The following is a 23,548-nucleotide window of genomic DNA, read 5'->3' on the forward strand; positions in this document are numbered from 1 at the left end:
CAGCTCTTCAGCTCTGTGATGGCTTTTGTTTTTGGCCAAACCGTCTGGATTACATAAACAGTGGGTACTTACTATTTTAAGCATGCTTCAGGAATTCAACTGATATTTAAAGAGAAAAAGTTCTTGGGTGGAAATGGAGTCTTTTTTGACTACTCATTCTTCTCTTATTTCAACTGCACGACCAGGGAAGGAGTTCGTGGCTTCTGCTGTCTTGGGAAGCACGGTGCTTGCAAACCTTGGACATCGCAGAGTGGCTGAAACCGCTGCGGGCAGCCCAGTGGCCCTCGGCTTGGAGCACGTTGCAGTCAGGGGCGCGGAGTTCCATTTTGCGAAAGTGTGCACTGCATAAAGGTTACTGGCCGAGGCTGCTGATAGTAAACCTAGCAGTGCGGGTCTCTTACATTTCTTTTACAGGATAATATTTCCCTTTCATCCTCACCCGAGGATATGTTTTTAATGATTTTAGAGAGACAGGAGGGGGAGAGAGAAACATCGATCAGTTACTTCCTGCATGTGCCCTGACCAGGAGGCAAACCGAAACCTTTTGGAGTACGGGACCACGCTCCAACCAACTGAGCCACCCAGCCAGGGCCAGAATAATAGTTTCTTATTACCTCACCCTGTTTCCTGTTGGTTGTTGTATGTATAGCTGATAGAACTCTCTCTCATTGCAGTGTTTGGCGCATAAGATTCATGCGTTTAGCAGTGTGGTTCCCTGGCGAGTGTGGGAAACCCTCAGGTGTCTTTGAAATGCATACATTAGCAGGTCCTTCCACGAGGATGGGGCAATGCAGGAAAAGGATGAATTAAAGCAGAAATTTCAGATATCTGAAAATGGGGATCGTGCTACTTTACTAGTAGCTGAAAGAATAGCAGATTTTGCTCTGAAGATGGTTTCTTTGATTCCTTTAAATATTTATTTGTAGTTTTTTAAATTTATTTTATTATTATTTTTTTAATTTTATTTTTGTTACAGATGTTTCTCCTTTTTTTACCCCATTGACACCCTCCTCCCCATCCCCCCCACCCCATCCCCATCTTTGTTGTCCATGTCCATTGGTTATGCGTACATGCATATAAGTTCTGTGGTTATTTGTAGTTTTAAATAGTAACTCTTTTGGTAGGAAGTTCATTGTAACTAACTGATGTTAGGCAAGTCATTTGGTCCCTCAGAGCTAAAACCATGTCAGTAATAGAACTGCGATAGGGATATTGTCTTATAGTTTACTGGGTGATTTTACATAAATTAGATAACTTACCTAATTCATTTTATACTCCAGTGAAGAAATTGAGGTATAAAAATAGTGAGTGAGGTGACTGATGTCACAGAGCCCGCACGTGCCAGAGCTGAGGCCACGGACTGTCCTTCACTCCGTGGTGCCCGGGCTGAACTCTAACCTGCTGTCGGTTTTTGCTGTTTTCTTTTTGTTGTTGTTAATATTGTTGTTGAGGGTATGTTTCCACTGATTTTTTTTTTTTTTTTTTTTTTTGAGTGGAAGGCAGAGAAGGAGTGAGACAAAGAGAAAAACATCGATGTGAGAAAGACACATGGATTGGTTGCCTCCTGCACAACCCTAACCAGGGCCCGGGATTGAACCCTGCAACCCGTTGGTCCTCAGGCCGATGCTCTAACCTCTGAGCCAAATTGGCTGGAGCTATTGTTTTTTTTTATTTCTTTAATCCTCACCTGAGTATGCCCAGCAAGTGGCTCAGTGGTTGAGCATTGACCCATGCACCAAGAAGTCGCCGGTTTGATTCCTGATCAGGGCACATGCCCAGGGTGTGGGCCCGATTCCCAGTGGGGGGCATGCAGGAGGTGGCCAGTCGGTGTTCTCTCTCATCGATGTTTCTGTCTCTCTCTTCCTCTTCCTTCCTCTCTCTCTCAAATCAATAAAGAAAAATAAATAATAAAATAAATCCTCACCTAAGGATATTTTTTCATTGATTTTTTTTTTTTCCAGATAAAGAGGGAGGGAGAGAGACATCGATGTGAGAGAGACACATTGGCTGCCTCCCACATGACCCCAACCAGGGCTGGGGACCGAACTGCAACTGACATACATGCCCTTGACCAGAATCGAACCTGTGACTCTTTGGTCCGAGGGCTGACACTCTAACTGCTGGGCCAAGTTGGCCAGGGCTATTTTTTTTTTTTTTTAAAGCATCTGAGGCAATTTATGGCCTATTTTATTTGTCTGCTTTTTTCTTAAAGTACATTATAGGATTACTATTTTAAATATCTTTTCTCCTGCCCAAAAGTACATTAAAAATGTTTGTTTATTGATTTTTTAGAGAGAGCAGAAGGGAGAGGGAGAGAGAGAGTAAAAAATACTTTCGCCTGCCTTAAATTTAGGCTTAATTCTTAAAATTATAATACTGTACAAAGAAATCTCTTTGAAGAGGATAATTATAGTGTTTTTTTTTAAATAGTTAAATAATAATTTTAACAGTCTAAGAGCAAGAACCTTTTTAGATTCTAATGAGAATTGTCTCTCAGTTGTATTATAACCCAGGTCTTGGCCCCAAATGTTTTGCTCTTTAAAGCATTTAAATTTAAGAGCCGAACCTGCTGATTTGTCTGAAAGGGTGTATGTGTCTTTTCACGTGTTCCTGGTTAGGACATGTAAACCAATCAGCACCTTCTCAGGCTTCACCCTCACTGGGAAACAGCGTCAGAAAATCCACAAAGGTGTCCACACATGTGTGGTCTCTGCTCCTGGGCTTTGTCGGGACTTAGTTTGGGGCTTATCAGTAGACATTGGAGGTTCAAGAATATCTGTCTTTCATCCTCTATTTTGTTCTTGTTTGTGTGGATTTTGTTTCTGGAATCTGAGCTCCTCATGGCTCTGGAAGGAACTCTTAGTCTCTGAATCAGGGAGCTTCAAGTTCATCAGTGTGTTTAACCAGATCATCTTTGTGACAGCTTGTTCAGAGGAGGTTCAATCCTTGGCATTATTTTAAAGGGCAGGTTGCAAGTTAGAAATAAGGTTTTGCCTTTTGCCTTTTCTCAGTATAACCGAACATAAGATGCTTCCCTGCATCACTTCTGAACGAATCCCACCCTCTGTGGTCGGTTCGTGGTCCTCTCAGGTGCTGCTGCCCACCATTACGTCTCTCATCACAGGGCACTTTCAACGAGGCCATAAGCTGCATGTTGAGAATCAAATGTACAGAAATCACATCTGGCTGTCAGTTCCTGAGTTAAGGACCTGACGATTATGGCAACTTCAGTCTCTATTAATATTCAGTAAACCAGAGATCATGATACTGTTTACGTTACTCCTTATGTGTTTGTAGATTTAACTACTTGTTGAAAAGATTTGTTTTATTGGGGCTGAATATGTCTGCCATTGTACTGATTTGATTACTTGAATTAAAGTTGTTCTTTAATTGTTTTGGGCCGCATCTATAGTTTGAAATTTAGGACTGTTCCTTGGGTACTATGCACGGAAGATGACATTTCAGTGCATTGTTCCTGTTGTCTGTAATGAAGCTGTAATGCCTGGGTCCATTGATTTCAATAACAGTTACTTTAAGTATCCATGACAACGATGATGGTTAATATTTAGAGGCTAATTTTTCAAATTCATTTGTGTCTCCTCTGGGCATTTCTTTAAGATTTGTTCACATTCATGTTTTGGTTTCTGATTTTAAAATAATTTTCCTTTGTTGTAGGATGAGCAGTTCTTAGGTTTTGGCTCAGATGAAGAAGTCAGAGTACGAAGTCCCGCAAGGTCTCCTTCAGGTACGGCCAAAGAAGTGCATGGTGCCTTTAAGTTCTGTTTGCTAAGAGACTGGCATCCCCCCGCCTGTGTGCATGTAAAGGATGTTCTTAAATACTTGGGCTTTTTTGTGTACATCCTTCCTTCTCCCTCACACTAAGTAAGAAGTGGCTTATGAAACAGACCTCTTCCTGGGGGAACCACTGGAGTCACGGGAGGTCGATGTCCACGGACTGACTGGGAACCTGGAGAGCAGCCTCGGAGTCACATATTTTGAAGTATATGGTAGTCCGCTCCGTGGGCAAACGTGGTTTCCAGTTGTGAGCACACAAAACACTGCGTTTCTTCTTACATGATTATTTATTATTGTATTATTTTCCATACAAACAACTGGAAACCTCCTTTTGCCCAGCCCCGTATATGACTTTGGGAATAATTTGACCGTTGTTTTTCACAGATGAAATTTGGTCCATATTTGTCAAAGGCTTCAAAACAAAATGTTAGCGCTGTGTGAATGTTTTACCTCATTCTTGAAAGACTGTATTAAAATTTTTAAAAAGATAGGGTGCATTTCCATTTATAAGCAATATTTTTGTCATTTTCTCACCAAGAAAATATCTAGAATGTTTTGAAATTCTAGGCTTACAGCAGGTTTCTGACAGACAGGTCTTAGTGGAAATAACATCTGATGGCTTGCAGAATTCCATTCGAATAGGAGATGGCTACAGAACTTTTGCTGAGGACAGTGAATGTTCCCTGTCTCTGCTGCTGTTCTGAATTCTTGCATGATTTTCTGTGGGTAGACTATCTAGTTAGATAAGATGTTGCCAGCTGTGCTCTTGCTCTTTGAAATTGACTTAGTTTGTGATGTTTATTAGCATTTGGGTTGTATGTGAGAGTCATTATATGTTATATAGTAATCTAATTCAAACATATAAATTGACAATTTTTCCTTTCCCAGATGGTGGTGGCATTGCCATTGGTCGGGAGGAATTAGCCAGTGGGCTGCCGGTATCTGTGCCATTTACACAGTAGCAATGTTCTCTTTAATAGGTAGTGAAATCTTAAAACTTTGTATCAAAAAGTAACTTTAGAGATCATCTGGTCTTACCCTTCATTTATAAGTGGCAAAACAAGGCCCAGAAGATGCACGATGAGTAATTACTTATAACCGATGTGTGCATTCTTTGAATGTGGATCATGGAAGTTGGCAGCAGACTGGACTCTTGTCTGTTTTGCTTTTTCTACTTCTCCACCAAAAGCTCTTTTAAAAGTTGGATTGAAGAGGGCTTCAGAATGAATACAGCCCTATGAGTGGCCAGGTTCAAGTCTACTGTGAGGATAAGGAGTCTTGTGACGTATTTCTGGAGTAGGAGTTTTATTTTAATTCATAACCCTTTCTTAATGGTTTCCCCTTAAGTGTTCTTGGCTGTCAGTCTACCTTGAATGTTGGCTGGGTTGTTTAAAACCATCTGGATATGCTTCATTGTTAAGAAATGAAACATAGTTTCTTTGCTGTCTCCTATTCTGTTACTTTTGTTGTAATTAGTGAGTATTGAGAATGGATTTGTGAACCCTTAATCCACTGAGGGAATCATTTCTCTTTAGAAAGCTCAGCAGTAGCCCTTTGTTGGTTTTTGGTCTGTTAGAAAGCTGGTTCATCCTAAAGGCAGGGCACCTCTTGTAGTGTGTGTTAGGGGAGGTGTTAGTCTCAGAAGAATGTTGAGTTATATAAAGCATTAAAAAGTCACGAGGGAAAAGAAGATATGATAGACTAGGCAACTCTTAGTACATTTTGAAAATACAGGTTTATACAAAGAATTTTAAGAAAATGTTTTCTTGAGTATTGATAAGTAGCAGATTGAGCTGATTTATAAATTGGAAACTTCCTTTTTTTTAGAAGAAATCTGATTTAATAAATTGTTAATTTGCTCTCACATCAATTAAGATTAATTTTTTTTTTTTTTTTGGTAACTTGAGACTAATTAGTTCAAGAACCTGTAGGTAGGGGAATAGATTAGTGAGTGGGTACATCATCATGTCACTTCACTGATGAGTTCACATGCTGCTGAGTTCAGTGATCGTATCTGAATGCCGCACGAATGAGCATTTTTCTACCCAATACAACTTTCTTGGTTTGCTAAGGTAAAACAGATTGAAATATAGGGGGCTGAGCTGCTCAGGAGCCTTTTTCTATAGAAGTTGGTATGTTATTGATCAAAGAGCACATTGTTCAGATTTACCGAAGCCCGAACTCTGAACTGTAAAGATGGAATAAACACGTTCTCAAATATTGATCTTGGTGGCTTAAGATGTGGTAAAGGTAGTACGGATTTTTTTTTTTTTTTAACATATTTTTTGAATTCAGAAAAAACTCCTTGCTGGCCTGATGTTGTAGGGAAATCAGTTTTGTATAATATAAATTGCTCAGTTGAAAACCTTTTATTATTATGTTAGGTTTCTTTTAATAGAAAAAGTTGTTAAATATTCTTTTAGGTGGAATATTATTTAGTTCAGTTCTTTGAGGCAAGATTTTGGGGGAAAGAAGCTAAAATTAAGATGTCATATTGACTCCTTGGACTCACCAAGTAGAGTTCAGTGCCAAGTGGCTTGTGCTAAATTATATTCAACTTAGTTAAGACCTGAACCGCAAAGCTAAACGTGTGCTCTTCGTTGTTTAATCTCTACACACAGTTAAAAGTAGCCCTCGAAAGCCTCGCGGGAGACCTCGGAGCGGCTCTGAGCGCAGTGCGGCCGTCCTCTCGGGCCCGCCTGTATTCTCCCCTCTCAGCAAAGCGGAGCCCAAGTCCGGAGACAAGGTCAAGAAGAAAGATTCTAAAAGCATCGAGAAAAAGAGAGGCCGACCTCCCACCTTCCCTGGAGTAAAAATCAAGATCGCGCACGGGAAGGACATTGCAGAGTTACCAAAGGGAAACGAAGACAGCCTGAAAAAAATCAAACGGACCCCTTCCGCCACGTTTCAGCAGGCCGCCAAGATCAAGAAACTACGCGCAGGCAAACTCTCTCCTCTCAAGTCCAAGTTTAAGACAGGGAAGCTCCAGCTAGGGAGGAAGGGGGTGCAGATCGTCCGGCGGCGGGGGAGGCCGCCCTCGGCCGAAAGGGTCAAGGCCCCCGCGGGCCTCCTGCTCGCCCCGCCGCTGGAGAAGCCCCAGAAGGCGCGCAAGGACAAGGAGGGCACGCCCCCGCTCCCGAAGGAGGACAAGGCAGTGGTCCGACAGAGCCCCCGCAGGATCAAGCCGGTCCGGATCATCCCTTCTTCCAAAAGGACAGACGCCACCATTGCCAAGCAGCTCCTGCAGAGGGCGAAAAAGGGGGCGCAGAAGAAAATCGAGAAGGAGGCGGCCCAGCTGCAGGGGAGGAAGGCGAAGACGCAGGTGAAGAACATCCGGCAGTTCATCATGCCCGTGGTCAGCGCCATCTCCTCGCGGATCATCAAGACCCCCCGGCGGTTCATCGAGGACGAGGACTACGACCCCCCGATGAAGCTCGCGCGCCTGGAGCCCGCGCCGAGCGGCAGGTTCGGCGCCGCGTCCTGCGGCTCGTCCGAGAAGTCCAGCGCCGCCTCCCAGCGCTCCTCGCAGGCGTCCTCCGACTCCTCGCGCTCCAGCAGCCCCAGCGTGGACACCTCCACGGACTCGCAGGCCTCCGAGGACCTGCCGGGGCTCCCCGAGGAGCAGGGCGACGCCCCCGACGCCCGCCCTCCGCTGCCCGGCCCCCCGGCCCCGGAGAACGACGGCAGCGACCGGAGGAGCCGAAGGTACTCCGTGTCCGAGCGGAGTTTCGGGTCGAGAAGCGCGAAGAAGCTGTCGGCCCTGCCCAGCGCGCCCCCGCCGCAGGCCTCGGCCTCCCCGCCGCCGCCCCTGCTGAGCCCGCCGCCGCCCCTGCAGCAGGCGCCCGGCCTGTCGGACCACACGCCGTGGCTCATGCCGCCCACCATCCCGCTGGCGTCCCCGTTCCTGCCCGCGCCCGCGCCGGACAAGCGCCGCTCCATCCTGCGCGAGCCCACGTTCCGGTGGACGTCGCTGAAGCACTCGCGGGCCGAGCCGCAGTACTTCTCGTCCGCCAAGTACGCCAAAGAGGGCCTGATCCGCAAGCCCGTCTTCGACAACTTCCGGCCGCCGCCGCTCACGCCCGAGGACGTGGGCTTCGCGCCCGGCTTCGCCGCGCCCGCCGCGTCGGCGCGGCTCTTCTCGTCCCTGCACGCCGGCTCGCGCTTCGACGTGCACAAGCGCAGCCCCCTGCTGCGCGCGCCCCGCTTCACGCCCAGCGAGGCGCACTCCAGGATCTTCGAGTCCGTGACGCTGCCCGGCGGCCGGGCCCCCGCCGGCGCGGCCCCCGCGGGCGCGGCCAGCAGGAAACGGAAAAGGAAGGTGTTCAGCCCCCTCCGCGCGGAGCCCCGGTCCCCCTCGCACTCCATGCGCACGCGGAGCGGGCGGCTCAGCGCGGCCGAGCTGTCCCCGCTCAGCCCGCCGGCGCCCGTCTCGTCCTCGCTCAGCAACTCCGTCGGTCCTCTCGCCGCTAGTGCCTTAAACCCGACGTTCACCTTCCCTGCGCACTCCCTGAGCCCGCCCGCCGACGCCGCGGAGAAGGGCCAGCGGCCGCGGAAGCAGAGCGGCGCCCCCGCCGAGCCCTTCCCCTGCGGCAGCCCCGGCCCGCTGTTCCCCTGGTTCGCGCCCGGCTCGCAGCCCGAGCGCGGCCGCAGCAAGGACCGCGCCCCCGAGGAGCCGTCCAAGGAGCGCGATGCCGACAAGGCCGCCGACAAGGACAAGAGCCGCGAGAGGGACCGGGAGAGAGAGAAGGAGAACAAGCGCGAGTCGAGGAAGGAGAAGAGGAAAAAGGGCTCCGACGCGCAGAGCAGCTCCGCCCTGTATCCCGTGGGCAGGGTTGCCAAAGAGAAGGCTGTCGGGGAGGACGTGGCCACGTCCTCTTCCGCGAAGAAAGGGACGGGGCGGAAGAAGTCTGCAGCCCTGGACTCGGGGGCGGATCTCGCTTCCGCGACGCTTGAGGACACGACCGCTGTCAAAACCAAAATACTTATAAAGAAGGGGAGAGGGAACCTGGAGAAAAACAACCTGGACCTCGGCCCGGCTCCCCTCCCTCTGGAGAAGGAGAAAGCCCTCTGCCTTCCCACCCCCTCACCTAGCACTGTTAAACACCCCGCTTCCTCCGTAGGCTCCATGCTGGCCCAAGCGGACAGGATGACGGACAAGCGGGTCGCCAGCCTCCTGAGGAAGGCCAAAGCCCAGCTCTGCAAGATCGAGAAGAGCAAGAGTCTCAAACAGACCGACCAGCCCAAAGCACAGGTACTCTGCGTGCCGCCTGTTCCCGTCCTGTCCAGCCCCTCTGGGAGCAAGTTTTAGGCGGAGTGTTTCGGTGACAGCCAGTCTCGGGAATCAGGAAAAGGGTAGAGGAAGTGGACCGGTAGGGTTTTGGTGGGTGGACATCAATAAGGGAGAACATTCTAAGTAGAGGGAACGGTGCGGGTAGAGAAACATTTCAGGGACAGTGAATACTGGACCGGAACACACAGGCAAGTGTGAGCTAAGACTGGACAGTGGGTTGGAGCCATGCTACAGAGAATGCCCGGTTGGTACTTAACGGCTTTGGTGTATTGGAATCCCTGACTCAATTTTGAGGGTGCATTTCTGCCGTCAAGTTGTTTTACTGTTGTTCACAGTAGAAGGCCCCGGGGGTGGGCGCAGGTTCTCATCCCCTGACCAGTGTGCGATTAGAGCAATAAATAAATAAGAGGTGTTTGCAGAATACATATGGCCGTAAGTGGACAGAAAAGCGGTGGAACTGAGTTAGTTAGGATGAAGACAGACAGATTTTATACAAAGAACAGCATGGGTTTTCTTTTTACACGGTGACGTAGGCACTGGTCTTTGAGAAAACCTACTGATCTTTAGGTTCTTTAAAAAAAATTGTCCTGTAGTAGATGCATATTCATGCCAACATCTAAAGTTAAGTTGCAGTGACTGCAAACCTCAGTTTTTAATGGTATTCAACCTAGGGCCTGATTTTAGTAATTCTGCCATTTGAGAGTTCAAGCAGGGACTCACTTCTGACACCGTTAGGGATGTTTTCTGGGTAGCCTCCCAGCTGTAAGACCAGTGGCTCTTTGAGATGTGAACCATTTCTATTTGGACTCATGGCCTTTTCACTTTGGTAGTAGGTTATTTCCTCCTCCTTCTCTGTTGATCAGGGAAATACAAGAAGCAGTCTGCAGTTAGACTGAACTTTCAGTAATACACTGGCACCTTAACTTTTGAAGGGGATTTTCTAGAAGTAGTGTAATTAGGAACAGGAACTTAGTTGATTTCTGGTTTTTTTTTTCCCCTGCCAGTTGCAGGATATAGAAATAGTCGATTCCTGTCCATTGATAGGGCTTATCAGCTGGACATAACTTGGATGATTCCAGATTATAATAAGTTAGCCAGAAAGACCTTGGCTTCATTTAATGATGTTGTCAACATGGATGGTGTTGTTTATCTGGCTTACCTCATATCTAGGGTCAAGAAAGTGATTCCTCAGAGACCTCTGTCCGAGGACCCCGGATCAAACACGTCTGCAGAAGGGCTGCTGTCGCCCTGGGCCGAAAGCGAGCTGTGTTTCCCGATGACATGCCCACCCTGAGTGCCTTACCCTGGGAAGAGCGAGAGAAGATTCTGTCTTCCATGGGGAACGACGGTGGGTTGGGTCAGCCTTGAGGTCGCAGCACACATTCTTGGGATGCCCAGGAGGTTCTTCATAGCACTCGGTGTGGGTCTGGGTCCTCCACACAGATGGCAAGGGGGGTTCAGTGAGCGAGGGTTTCATTCGAGGGAATGCCTGGGAGGGAACGGGGAGGGAACGGGGGAGGCTGGGCGAGTTGTCCGACTGCTCTGCAGGCCCGACTCCAGTGAAGGGCGGGGGTCTTCGGGCAGAATCTTCCTAGACTGCCGTGCCGGGTACAGACGTTCCGCAAGCCTGTCCTCGAGCAGAAGTGGGCGGCCAGGGGACTCTGGTCTCTCAGCCCTGCCATGCTCATCACTGCCTGGGAGCAGCCCCTGCGGGGAGGGACCGCCCTGGGTCCAGAGCACAGAGCGGGGCCCTCGGGCGGTGCTGCCCCCTGCGGCTGCAGGTGCCGAGGCACATTCTCTAGGTTGGCGTCCAGTCTTAGATGACGAGCGACTGCTCACTGAAACTTGGGGGGATAGACAGTCCAGAAGCGTTCGATTCCTCTTCTTGAACTTTAGGTCAAACTGTGTTCTGTTTTCAGTATTTGGATGGCTACTCTCTTTTTTTTTGTTGAAAAGTTAGAAATTCCTTAATTTTTTATTCCTGGTACCACTGCCACAATGTACAGGGCAATATACCTGATGTAATGAAAAGAAAAAGAAAAGGGAAAAGCTACAACAGATAAAAGACCTCGGGAATGCACATCCAGTTGACACTACGTTGCATTAATCAATGGCTGCGCTTTTTGCAAACTGTGGCTATGACAGTCCTGAACAAGAAGGGTTTCCTGTTTAAGCTGCGGTAACTTTTCTGGCTGTGGACCATCGCTCCTCCTGTGGCAGATTTTTACAGGTCCTCTAATGCATTTGGGACGACTGTCCCAAAGCAACCTGCAGCTTTCCTGACAGCTCCTCGCTCTCTCCCCTGCTAAGAACTGTAGCCCTTTGCTGCTGAGTTTCTAGAACCTTCTGCCACCATATCCACCACTTCCACCACCAGATCCGTATCCACCACCCTAGGGGCTGCCCGAGCTTCTTCCACCAAAACTGCCCCCCTTCCTGGGTCCATAATTTGATTGCTGTTGTCCACTGTAATTTCCAAAATCATTATAGTTCCCACCGCCGCCATAGTTGCCTCCAAAATTTCCCCCTTCATTGTAACCATCATATCCTCCACCACCACCATATCCACCTCCTTGGTTTCCATATCCTGGTCCTTCACCACCACCATAACCTCCTCCACTACTAGAACCAGGACCACCGCCATAGTCGCCACGGATGGCTACTTTCATTGAGCTATGTTCTAGGCATGGAAACACATTTCAGTAAGTATTTCAACAGGCTCTGAGTTCTGCATATGGCTGTTTTTATTATACTGCACTTCACTTCTGGGGTCCCGATAAAACAGTTTGGATGTGTATAGTGATAGAGACTGATTTTGAGGCCCTGCACCTCTGCTCCCCAGAAGGAACTAGATGCCCCTCTGAACTAAGACATTTCTTCACAGACAAGTCCTCCGTTGCTGGCTCAGAAGATGCCGAACCTCTTGCTCCACCCATCAAACCGATTAAACCTGTCACCAGAAACAAGGCCCCTCAGGAGCCGCCGGTGAAAAAGGGACGGCGATCGAGGCGGTGCGGGCAGTGCCCCGGCTGCCAGGTGCCCGAGGACTGCGGTGTTTGCACTAACTGCTTGGACAAGCCCAAGTTCGGTGGCCGCAACATAAAGAAGCAGTGTTGCAAGTGAGTGTGTCCCCTCCGAGCGCCTCGCCCCGGGGCTGTCCGCTCAGGGTCCTTCAGTGCTGCAAGTGAGTGTGTGTCCCCTCCGAGCGCCTCGCCCCGGGGCTGTCCGCTCAGGGTCCTTCAGTGCTGCAAGTGAGTGTGTCCCCTCCGAGCGCCTCGCCCCGGGGCTGTCCGCTCAGGGTCCTTCAGTGCTGCAGTGAGTGTGTCCCCTCCGAGCGCCTCGCCCCGGGGCTGTTCGCTTAGGGTCACTTTGTTGCAGGGATGATCCAAAAAACAGGAGGCCAGGTTGGAGTTCTTGGGCTGCGGGGTTAGTCCCAGCGTTGGCGTTTGGATGTGGCTAGGTTTGGGCTGGGCGTAACTCAGCGGGCTCCAGGGCGGTGCTGTCTGGTAGGACTGTGTAGGGGGTGCTCTTCGCTGCCCTGTTCCCTTTAGCCGTTAGCCCGAGGTGGCTTTTGAGCAACTGGAATGTGGCTAGTGACATTTGTTTGTTACATTTAATTTTAATTAATTTAAACTTAATCACCACATGTGCCTGGTGACTGCCGTGTCGGTGCAGCTCGGGGGACTTTCTATTTGAAAACTGACAAATTTAGGCAAAATATTTACTAGGTCAACTGAAATTACCTGTATTTGTATGGCTTTCAGGAAATATTGGCGATAATCTTGTACACATCTCTTTGCCGTCTCAGAATATTTCCACACATACAGGATCTTGATGAGGAAGTTTTGATCATCTCTCTCCCTCCCTTTATCAGTTTGAAGGCACACTTTCTGCCAGGGTGACTTGTTTAGAGTGGATCAAAAGAGTTGCACAAATAGAAATTGTGGTAATTGAGCATCTCATAAAGTACCTGGAATAAGGAACAGACGTTAGCAGTAGACATTTCCTGAATGAATGAATGACTTGAAAGTGATTTCTGTAAAACCTCGTTGGGAGAAATGCGCTCTTACTTACTCATGTAAGTAATTCTGTGCTGTGGTTTGGACTGGCCTCAAGCAAGAATCCTGTCTCGGTCCCATGTGCGTCCAGGAGCAAGGGCTCCCAGATCAGCAAACGGTACAAGATGACAGCAAGATGAATTGTGCTAAAGTTAGGGGTTCAGGTTCACAGGCAGAGCAGTTTGAGTGCCCTTAGAGCAGGGGCAGAGTGTGTCTCAGCCTGGCGCAGACCTGTAGCAGTGATGGCACACAGCACTTGCCGGGTCATTGTCGTTCATTTTGTACTCAGGTGACTAAACCAGTATCGGTCTCATACGGGAACAGAACTGATATGAGTGTAAGAAACGTCAACCAACCGTCTTGTGTGTGGTGCCGACTAGTACTAGGTTATAAGAAATCTGAGTCTCATTTTAAAATTTGATATTTGGCCCTGGCCGGTTTGGCTCAGCAGTTAGAACGTCAGTCTGCGGACCAAACAGTCGCGGGTTCGATTCCGGTCAAGGGCATGTACCTCGGTTGTGGTTCGCCCCTGCCCTGGTCGGGGTCTTGCAGGAGGCAGCCAATCAGTGTGTTTCTCTCACGTCGATGTTTCTCTCTCCCTCCCTTCCTCCTCCTCTATCTGAAGATAAATAGAAAAATATACCTGGGTGAGGATTCAAAAAAATAATAATAAAATTTGATATTTGCTCTTTTTGGATGTAAAGGTAAGTAAACTTGCTGACTGAAGGATTCAAAGGCTCAGATTTAATCTGAGTAATGAGGCCCTCCTTATTTCAGCTCTCAAATGACCCCGAATAAAGGGTCACTGATTCTTACAGACAAATTAACACTTGTTCAAACTGCTTCTCTTCTAAACATCGTTGACGATATCCCTTGTTATCCTAGAATGAGGAAATGTCAGAATCTGCAGTGGATGCCTTCCAAAGCCTACCTTCAGAAGCAAGCGAAAGGTAATGTGGGAAGCCCCTCCCCGATGCTTCTTGCTCTCACACCAAGCAGTCGTGTGCACCTAGTGTGACAAGAACACTAGTTTGGGTTTTTTAAGTACCATTCTTTCCCAGGGAGCTGATGGTTGAAGCTGGGTGATGCGTACCGGGGTGCATTTTACAATTCCCTGTACCTTGGAGTGTGTTTGAAAATGTCCCTAAGAAAACACGTGATAATTCATATACAAGTCACCTGTTCTCCTGTTCCTGGAGCAATAAGACTGTCGCTGTTTACTGACCAGCGGGACTTTCTCAGGCTTCTTCAGTGCCCCGTAGCACAGGAGACTGAGGGGCAGATCGTGTTGCGTTCTGATGCTTCTGTTTTAAATAAACCGGTCTTGCTTATAGATAAGGAATCATGTTTTTCCCTAGCTGTGAAGAAGAAAGAGAAAAAGTCGAAGACCAGTGACAAGAAAGAGAGCAGTGTCGTGAAGAACTTGGTGGACTCTAATCAGAAACCTGCCCCGCCAGCAAGAGAGGACCCCGCCCCTAAGAAAAGCAATAGTGACCCTCCTCCGAGGAAGCACGTTGAGGAAAAGAGCGAAGAAGCGGCCGCCCCTGCTCCAGGACTTGAATCCAAACAGGGCAGCGCCCCCGCCTCCAGGAAGTGCAGCAGGCAGGCCTCCCAGCCCGCCCCGGCCACCCCCCCGCAGCCCGGCACAGCCCCGCCGAGGAAGGAAGTCCCCAAGGCGGCGCCCAGCGAGCCCAAGAAGAAGCAGCCCCCGCCGCCGGAGGCAGGTGAGTGCGGGGCGGCGGCCGCCCGAGCGCCGGTGTCTTGACAGCGTTCGGAACCGACACGTGCGTTTCCGAGTGTCCGTGTGAGGGAACTAGCGCTGGGCCTCTGTATGTAATAAAGAAACAAGCGAAAACCAGTGAGGTCGGAGATGCTGTCTTACTTTCCTGTTGAATGCCTAGAGTTTAAACAGCTTTGTCTCTTTGATACCCTTTCCCTCCCAGGCCCGCCAGCCTAACGTAGTCACTGCGCGTTAGCGCTCACGGTGAGTTCAGCAGCATCTGACCGCAATGTATTTTGGATTCTTTAGGTCCAGAGCCAAGCAAGCAGAAAAAAGTGGCTCCTCGCCCAGGTATCCCTGTAAAACCAAAACCAAAAGAAAAGGTGAGAGATGTGTTTGCCATTTCTCAGGGGCGTGTTCTGTTGTGCAGGGAAACAGCCTTGTTCTTGGCGTTCACGTAGCTGAGCGAATGCAGTGCACTTTCGCTTGTGTGCCGGCCGCGGAATCCAGGCTGTGGCTCCTGCCTTCTTTTGTCTCTTTCCCCTTGTTGTTGGTCCTTTCCTTGTGGCCCTACATACTTATGCTTGTGCTGTAGGCTGCTTAGCACAATCGTTTTTTGCCCTCAACATCCTTTAGCAATATTTGCCTGTAATAATCCCCCTTCCCTTTGGGCACTGTTTTTATCGTGTGGAGAGACAGAGAGAGATCTTTAAGGATCCTCTGGCCCTTTCGCCGTCTTTCCGTGCCACTACCATGGCACACCAGTGCTCGGGCCGACTCTGTTCAGAGCGTCAGCGATGCCAAAAAGAGGCAGGTGCTAGGTTTCTATTAGATCATGCTCCAGAGCCGTTGTCTGGTTCCTAACTGACGATGAAGCATTGGCAAATGTGAGATCATCAAGAATCGCAGAGCTGGGGAAATTGTTGTGAGCCTCACGGGAAGTTAGACCAGTGTAGAGTGATCAGCCCACATTTGATGTGCAACTGGAAGGTGTAGAAGATGGCAGAAAAATGTGCTCCTGCCCCGTTAGTTTGGTTTCGTTGTAACTGCCAGCCTGGCATCGTGGACCACAGAGAAGCAGCAGGATGAAAACACGCAGCCCAGGAGGAAAGACCCTGGGTTCTTCTTCCGGGAATGTAACACATACATGCAAATAAAATGCCTTAATGGAAAAATACCTTCCGAAAAGTATTTCACTATTTCTATAGGATACTTAGGCTGGAAACATGTTTCCAGTCTGTTAATAAGATTTGTCATTTGCGTTATTTTCTGTTGCCATGCGAAGGCAAGCCCTGGCCGGGTGGCTCAGTTGGTTGGGTATCATCCAGTGCACCGAAAGGTTGCCGGTTCGGTTCCCAGTCAGGGCACATGTCTGGGTTGCGGGCTCCATCTCTGGGGGGCATGCAGGAGGCAGCAATCTGTGTTTCGCTCTCACATCGATGTTTTTTTCTCCCTCTCCCTTTCTCTCTCTCTAAAATCAATAAAAAATATACATATATTTTTAAAAGTGAACGCAAGTAGAAGAGGGTGGTTTTGTTCTTTATTATCTTCTGTTCCTGTAGGAAAAGCCACCCCCAGTCAGTAAGCAGGAGAACGCGGGCGCTCTGAGCGTCCTCAGCACTCTGTCCAATGGCAGTAGTTCTAAGCAGAAAGTCCCAGCGGATGGGGTCCACAGGATCAGAGTGGACTTCAAGGTAAGAGTGTCTAGTGACAATGGAGTATATTGAGAGTTGTGGACTTTTTTATTTTTCAATTACAGTTATCATACAATATTATATAAGTTTCAAGTATTTAACCACGTGATTAGACATTTCTGTAACTCACGAAGTGATCACCCTAATAAATCTCGCATCCCTCCGGCGCCATATGTAGTTATTAGAGTATTGTCCCTGTGACTACTCTGTAACTACCAGTTTGTGTTTTTAATACCTTCAGCTTTCTCGCCCATCTCCCCAACCCCTCGTCCCTCCAGTCACCCTCAAAATGTTCTCCGTGTATGAGCCTGTCTCTGTGTCTTCGTTTATTGTGTTCTTCAGATTCCACACGTGAGTGGAATGCTCTGCATTAGTCTCTCTCTGCCTTATTTCAATCAGCGCAGTACCTTCTAGGTCCATCTGTGTGTTGCAGACGGCAAGGTTTCGTTCTTTTTTGTGGCTGAGTGATGTTTCACTGTGTAAACGTACCACTTCCTCTTGGTCCGTTTGTCCACGACGACTCCCGGGCTGCCATACCTCCGCCCTTGTGAACGATGCTGCCGAGAACACGTGGGTGGGCACGTCCTGTGGGTGTCTTCTGACCAGTCCCCGGAGGTGGGACTGCCGAGCCCTTTGTCTCCTGTCACCACCTTTGTTGTACAGTCTGTTCGGTTTCGTAGAGGTAGTGCCGCTGGCTTTTTTAGTTTGTTCCATTTTCATGAAGTGTCTTTCTCCATCCCTTTCCGTCTGTTTGTGTCTCTCCCGCTGACACGTGTCTCTTGTAAACAGCATGAAAGGGTCTTGTTTTGTTTTCCACTCAGCCACCCTGTGTCTTTCGATTGAGCATTTAATTCATTTGCATTTAAAGTAACTTTTGATTCGTATATACTTATTGCCATTTTATTATTCATACTTTGACTTTTTTCTTCGTCTTGTTAAAGAAGACCCTTTAACATTTCCTGTTAATGCTCATTTGGTGGTCATGAACTCCTTTAACTTTTTCTTGTCTGGGAAGCTGTTTCTCTCTCCTTTGATTCTAACTGACAGCTTTGCTGTATAGAGTGATCTTGGTGGTAGGTCCTTGCTTTGCATCACTCTGAATATGTCTTGCCGCCCCTTTCTGGCCTGCAAAGTTTCTGCTCAGCTGACAGTCTTATGGAAGCTCCCTTGTAGGTAACTAACTGCTTTTCTCTTGCTGCTTTTACGATTTTCTCTTTAGATTCATCTTGTTTGGGACTCTCTGTGCTTCTGGGACTTGTGTGTCTGTTTCCTTCACCAGGTTAGGGAAGTTGACTGTCATTTAAAAAAAAAGTTTTTTATTGTTGACAGTATTATAGTTGTTGCCCAAGTTCTTTCATTTTTTCCAAATAGCTTTTTAATTCCTTGCTCTCTCTCTTCCTTTCTGACACTTCCATGATGTGAATGTTGTTATGCTTGAAGTTATCCCAGAGGATACTTACTGTGTCCTCATTTGGGGGTATTTTTTTTCTTTTTGCTGTTCTGATTGGATGTTTTTTCCTTCCTCATTTTCCAAATCTTCGATTTGATTCTCTCCATCAATTCTACTGTTGCTTTCCTAAAATGTATTCTTCATTTCAGTTAGTGTGTCCTTTGTTTCTGACTGTTTATTTTTCTAGTTCCATTTTTATGTTTCCTGTCTCTTCGTTGAAGTTCTAAGTTCCTCTACTCTTCCCCTAAATCACTGAGGATCCTTATAACCAGTGTTTTGAACTCTGCATCCAGTAGATTGCTTGTCTCCATTTTGTTTTGTTCTTTTTCTAGAGTTTGTTCTGTTCTTTCATTTGGGACGTGTTTCTTTTTCTCCTCATTTTGGCCGCCTCTCTGTGTTGTCTCTGTGTATTAGGTAGACCTGCTGTGTCTGTGGTCTTGGTAGAGTGGACAAATGTGGTAGGTGTCCTTTGGGACCTGGTGGTATAGCCTCCCTGGCACCAGAGCCTGGCACTCCGGTGGTGTCCCCTGTGTGGGCTCTGTGCTCCCCTGTTGTAGTTGGGCTGCTGTGCGGAGACCCACCCCACCGAACAGAGCTTCCTTCAGCAGGGCTCTGGTGCCTGCCCAGTCTACCCCTTGAGTGTGTTGCTGGAGGGTGATGCTTTGACGTGGTCTGAAGCTGTCCACAGGGTGTGCTGGCTCTGGGGTCTCCTGGGAGGTGCTGGCCAAGGTCAGCCACTGCCTGTGCTCTGCCTGGGACCATCCAGCAGGAGCTACGAAGTGACCTGCAGATGACTGCGACTCGTGCTGGGCTCAGAGATGCCTGGGAGGGGCTGCTTAGCAGCAGGTGTGGGGCACGCTGGGCCAGGTGCTGTTTGTTTGGGTGTGTGGACCTTCGAGAGATTTTAGGAGAGTCTGCAGCATGAGCCAGGGCAAACTGTCTGTGGGAAAGCCACTGGAGTCGTCTGGGTGGGCCTTCCAGTTGGGTCACCAGGATCTCAGGGCATCACTGAGGCAGGCAAACCTGTTAACCTAACCAGGTTGGTAGAGACTCAGCAGTGGCACCTGCCTGTGCCTGCAGGGGGCGGGCTCGGCAGAGCTGGAGCTCAGAGGGAAAGGCTTCCGAGGAGTCTGTGTGTGGGCCCTTTAAGGGGACTCCTGGAACTCCAGACGCCCTGTGTCTCACGCAGCTGTGACCTGTCGGTTTTCATAGCCAGAAGTTAGGGGGGCTCCTCCTGGTCCCGAAGCCCTCACTTCTCGGGGTACCCTGCACAGCCAAGACATCCTTCCCCATATTTAACCTCCACACGTGGCTGTGTGACCTGGAGTGGAAGCCAGTGGTGTTGACTTTATTTTACATCAAGACAATGATGTTCCCAAAGGTGTTAAAAGCAGGGAAACTCAGCGCTAAATGGGAAATTAGTGTGAGGGCGTCGCCCTTGTCTGCGAACCGGCTGAGGACCGGCCACGTCGAGCAGGCTCGGCCCGTGACAGAGCCATCTAGGTGAGGACGGTGTCTGAGGACATGGTTCTTCACGTGGGAATTCTCCGACGAGGAGGATTGCTTCGATCAGCAGTTCAGTTCCGGGGCAGCTTTGCGTTACAGTTAACAGAATTGAGCCAATAAATAGGTGAGCCTGTTAACAGTTTGCATCTGAGATTAAAAATTTCTAAAGCACAGTTATTTTTGACTCCTCGAATGAAGTGTTCTTGACCTTCGGGTGTCATTCTAAATACTGTTTTCAATCCAAGGCTGGGCCATTGTGAAACTCTCGTCAACGATTCTTCTCTCTCCGCAGGAGGATTGTGAAGCAGAAAGCGTGTGGGCGATGGGAGGCTTAGGCATCTTGACCTCTCTCCCCATAACCCCCAGGGTGGTTTGCTTCCTCTGTGCCAGTAGTGGGCGTGTAGAGGTAAGGCCTTCTGCTGTTCTGTGCCCTCCAAGTGTAATGGCAGATTATTTTTCTGTCATGAAAACAGTCATTGTATTCCGTTTCGTTGGTATGAAACAGGTACTGCCCCTGTATAAACCAGTTCATGAAATGCTTTTGAGGTTTTTTAGAGACTCCAGGAAGGAACCTGCTGCTTTTCAGAGGAGCAGAGTTCCTGAGTGTGAAAACGGTAACGGTCCAAGCTGCTAACTTGACTCTGTACTCGAGGTCTGATTTTTCTGCTGGATGTTCAAACGCGGAGGAAAATAGTCCAGTGCTCCTGTAGAAAGGGGTGCATTTGATGGTGGTTTTATATCGAATACCAAAACCCCTGGTCTCTGAAGAGCTCTTAGCAATGATAAAAAAAACAAACAGGAATAGCACCCAGTAACAATAGGCTTAAGGACAGGAATATATAATTCACGAAATAAGAAATAAAAACATTGTGGGAGGAGGCCTTGAGCTTTCTGATAACCAGAGTGGGAAATAAAGCAGGAGCGGGTGGAAGGGGCCTCTTGGTGGGCATGGAAATTAGTTCCATCCTTTCTTTCTGAGGCTTGTGGGGAAGTATGTTTATTTTTAAGATGGGTATACCCTCTAACCCAGCGACTGCACTCTAGGCATTTATCTTGCGGGTACAGTGAGATACATTGGCACATAAGTAGATGTATGTGTATATATATGTATGTGTGTGTGATACATATATATAAGCCTCTCTCTACATGTGTATATGTATAATGAACAGAAGGGTTTCTTTCAGTGTTGTTTTTGCTGGGGTTGCTTTAGATATCGTTGAAACTAAAAAGATTCTGTCTACAAGGCCGAGGGCGACCGTATGTCTTCCTACTTGATCTAATGCTTTGCAGTCACACATACGCTACCCACAGGAATAACTTACACACAAGTACTTCAGCCTTTGTGAAAAACGTGGTTTTTTTTTTTTCAGAGTATAGTCGCTCATTTAAACTGTTTAGGCTCAGCAGTCCCACAGGGTCCCTAAAAACTGAATCCGAGGGCAAAGGACACCGGCCCTCAGTGCCCCGGTTCGCCCGCCGTCCCCATCGCACAGAATGTTTCCGTTGACACCATGTCAAGATTTGCAGAAAAGTTACAAGAGTAGAACAAAGAATTCCCATATCCCCTTCACCCAGAGTCCCCACGTGTTAATATTTTCCATTTGCTTTATTCTTTTCTCTTTGTGTATTTATATTTTACAAAATGAGAAATAAAATAGACATTTTTATAAGTAGATACATTTTTGTCTAAATATTTGAGAGCAAGTTACAGATATGTGCCATCTTACCTCTAAATATTTTACTGTGTATTTCTTAAAACCAAGGACATTCTCATAACCATATTAAATGATCAAAATGGGAAATAACATTGGTACATTATTCTTATTTAATCTGTGGACCTTATTTAGGGTTGACCCGTTGTCCCAATAATTATTTTAGGGCAAAAGAAAATTCTGGGTCACCTTCATTGGAATTTTTAAAAATATTGATATGGAAATAACTTATTTCTAAAATTGGACATGGAAGGGATAAACCGGAGCTTGCCGTTGTTTGGAATATTGTAGAAAACTTTTGAAGCCCTCCTTGTTCCCCTCCCCCTCCTGTACATCCCCAGGGCTCTGTGTCCACACCTACCGATGTCACTTAGCATACCATCGGAAATCTTGGATTGTATCTATTCTGTTACTTCATAATTTCATTATGATCTCCACTTTAGTTCCCCGAATCTCCTGCATCGCCCAGAATCATTGCTTAACAAACACATGTTGACTGAAATACAGATAGCGCTGTATTCCTGAAGCTCAAAGTGAGTGTGTGGGATTCGGTTGATGTTGCCACATGTTCCTTTACAAATACTGTTTCTGCCTCCCCCAGTTCGTGTATTGCCAAGTCTGCTGTGAGCCCTTCCACAAGTTTTGCTTAGAGGAGAACGAGCGCCCCCTGGAGGACCAGCTGGAAAACTGGTGTTGCCGTCGCTGCAAGTTCTGTCACGTTTGCGGACGGCAGCATCAAGCCACCAAGGTACAAGCCCCGCAGCGGGCTGCTTAGAGCTCTGCTTTTACTGGAGGGCTTGGTGTCTACATGTTTCCTCTTGGCTTAGTCCGTGTTGATTATTTAATTGGGTATAATCAGTTGCCTATTTGGGGGAAGATAGCAGCAAACATGACACTGGATAAAGTCCCCCAAACAAGTCCAGTCCACCCGGTAAGAATATTCATCACTGAGTTCTCGGGTGGGAAGGAAACCCCGTGCTTTCGTGGAGGGTGAGTTGCCCGTGAGGAAACTAACTGCGTGTGATGTGCTGGACTCAGGCGAGAGCCCACAGAGGGGGCGGGAGTCGCCGGTGTTCAGTGGAGGTGTGGCGCCCACCCTTCTGCCTTCACATTTTTCTGCAGCAGCTGCTGGAATGTAACAAGTGCCGAAACAGCTATCACCCCGAGTGCCTAGGACCTAACTACCCCACCAAGCCCACGAAGAAGAAGAAGGTCTGGGTGAGCGCACCGTGCTGTTCGGGAGGGAGGCCCCGGGCTGGGCTGGGGCCACTCGTGGGCATGCCTGGCTCGAGGTGCCAGTGTGGCCGCCTTGTTTCGGCCTCATCAGAAGAAGCCATCCCAGTAGGGAAGCCGGCTGTGGACGCCGGTGGCCTCTCGCAAGCAGAGCACTGGCTGAGCCGCCCCTCTCCTTCCAGATCTGCACCAAGTGCGTGCGCTGCAAGAGCTGCGGGGCCACGACGCCCGGCAGAGGGCGGGACGCGCAGTGGTCTCACGACTTCTCGCTCTGCCACGACTGTGCTCAGCTCTTCGCTAAAGGTACTGCGATGCCGGCCCAGGCCTGTCCTGCCTCTTGTGGAGGCGACCCGCACCCAGTGGAGTAAGATGAGAGTCTTACACGCCTCAGCAAGCACACCCTTGAGACACAGCGACTGCTTCTGGCCCGGCTCCTGTGCACAGTTGGAGCGCTAGACAGCTGCGTTAGGTCGAGGGGGAACTGAGCAGGTTTCATAAGGGTTAGCTCACCATAAAGCAAGCTCTGAGCCAGTGCCTCCCAGAGCCAGGGACAGCGATAGTCATTGTTTCCGAAGTGAGTTTATGTGGTACCGAGGCAAACAGTTCACTTTAATATTGATGCTAGAAAAAAACATACGTAATACATTAAACTCATTTAATTGACTAAGGATAATAATGATGTAAAAGTTCACCATCGAAGCTATTTAAAATAAGTAAATCAGTGTGAAGTCTATTAAGTATAAAATAGTAGGGGATACGTGGATGAAGCAAATTATTGAAGGTACTTCATTGTGCTGAATTTTCGGAAGTGCTCTGCTGGGAATAAGGGAGAGTGTGAATTAACAAATGGCTTTTACCCCCATGTCCTCACCTCTTCTTAAAAATTTAAACATTTCTTTTGAATGTTTAAGAGAGAACGTTCTCTTCCGTTCTCCTATTCCGTTATCTCTAAAATCGACCTCATAAGCTTTGAGAATGGGTCTAAAGAGAAGTAGTGGCATCGTCGGAGAGCTCAGAATGATCTGGACGCTCCGCAGGTGTGTGGACGCTTGGTGGGTGCGTGCTGGCAGGTGTGAGTCGTTCCAGAAGC

At 48.3% G+C, this 23,548-nt stretch overlaps 1 protein-coding gene across 1 annotated transcript in view; it reads left to right on the forward strand.

The window, feature by feature from the left end:
- Nucleotides 1-23,548, forward strand: part of KMT2A (lysine methyltransferase 2A) — an 83,408-nt gene that overhangs the window by 28,642 nt on the left and 31,218 nt on the right. Inside the window, exons 2-13 of the mRNA XM_036260227.1 lie at nt 3,676-3,745; nt 6,417-9,046; nt 10,256-10,433; nt 11,970-12,204; nt 14,029-14,093; nt 14,502-14,867; nt 15,173-15,246; nt 16,426-16,557; nt 19,806-19,919; nt 21,827-21,973; nt 22,348-22,443; nt 22,641-22,761. Of these exons, the coding sequence (XP_036116120.1) occupies nt 3,676-3,745; nt 6,417-9,046; nt 10,256-10,433; nt 11,970-12,204; nt 14,029-14,093; nt 14,502-14,867; nt 15,173-15,246; nt 16,426-16,557; nt 19,806-19,919; nt 21,827-21,973; nt 22,348-22,443; nt 22,641-22,761 (4,228 nt within the window). The remainder of the gene's footprint in view (nt 1-3,675; nt 3,746-6,416; nt 9,047-10,255; nt 10,434-11,969; nt 12,205-14,028; nt 14,094-14,501; nt 14,868-15,172; nt 15,247-16,425; nt 16,558-19,805; nt 19,920-21,826; nt 21,974-22,347; nt 22,444-22,640; nt 22,762-23,548) is intronic.

This window comes from Molossus molossus, unplaced genomic scaffold, assembly GCF_014108415.1.
Source record: "Molossus molossus isolate mMolMol1 unplaced genomic scaffold, mMolMol1.p scaffold_m16_p_13, whole genome shotgun sequence".
Lineage (NCBI taxonomy): Eukaryota > Metazoa > Chordata > Mammalia > Chiroptera > Molossidae > Molossus > Molossus molossus.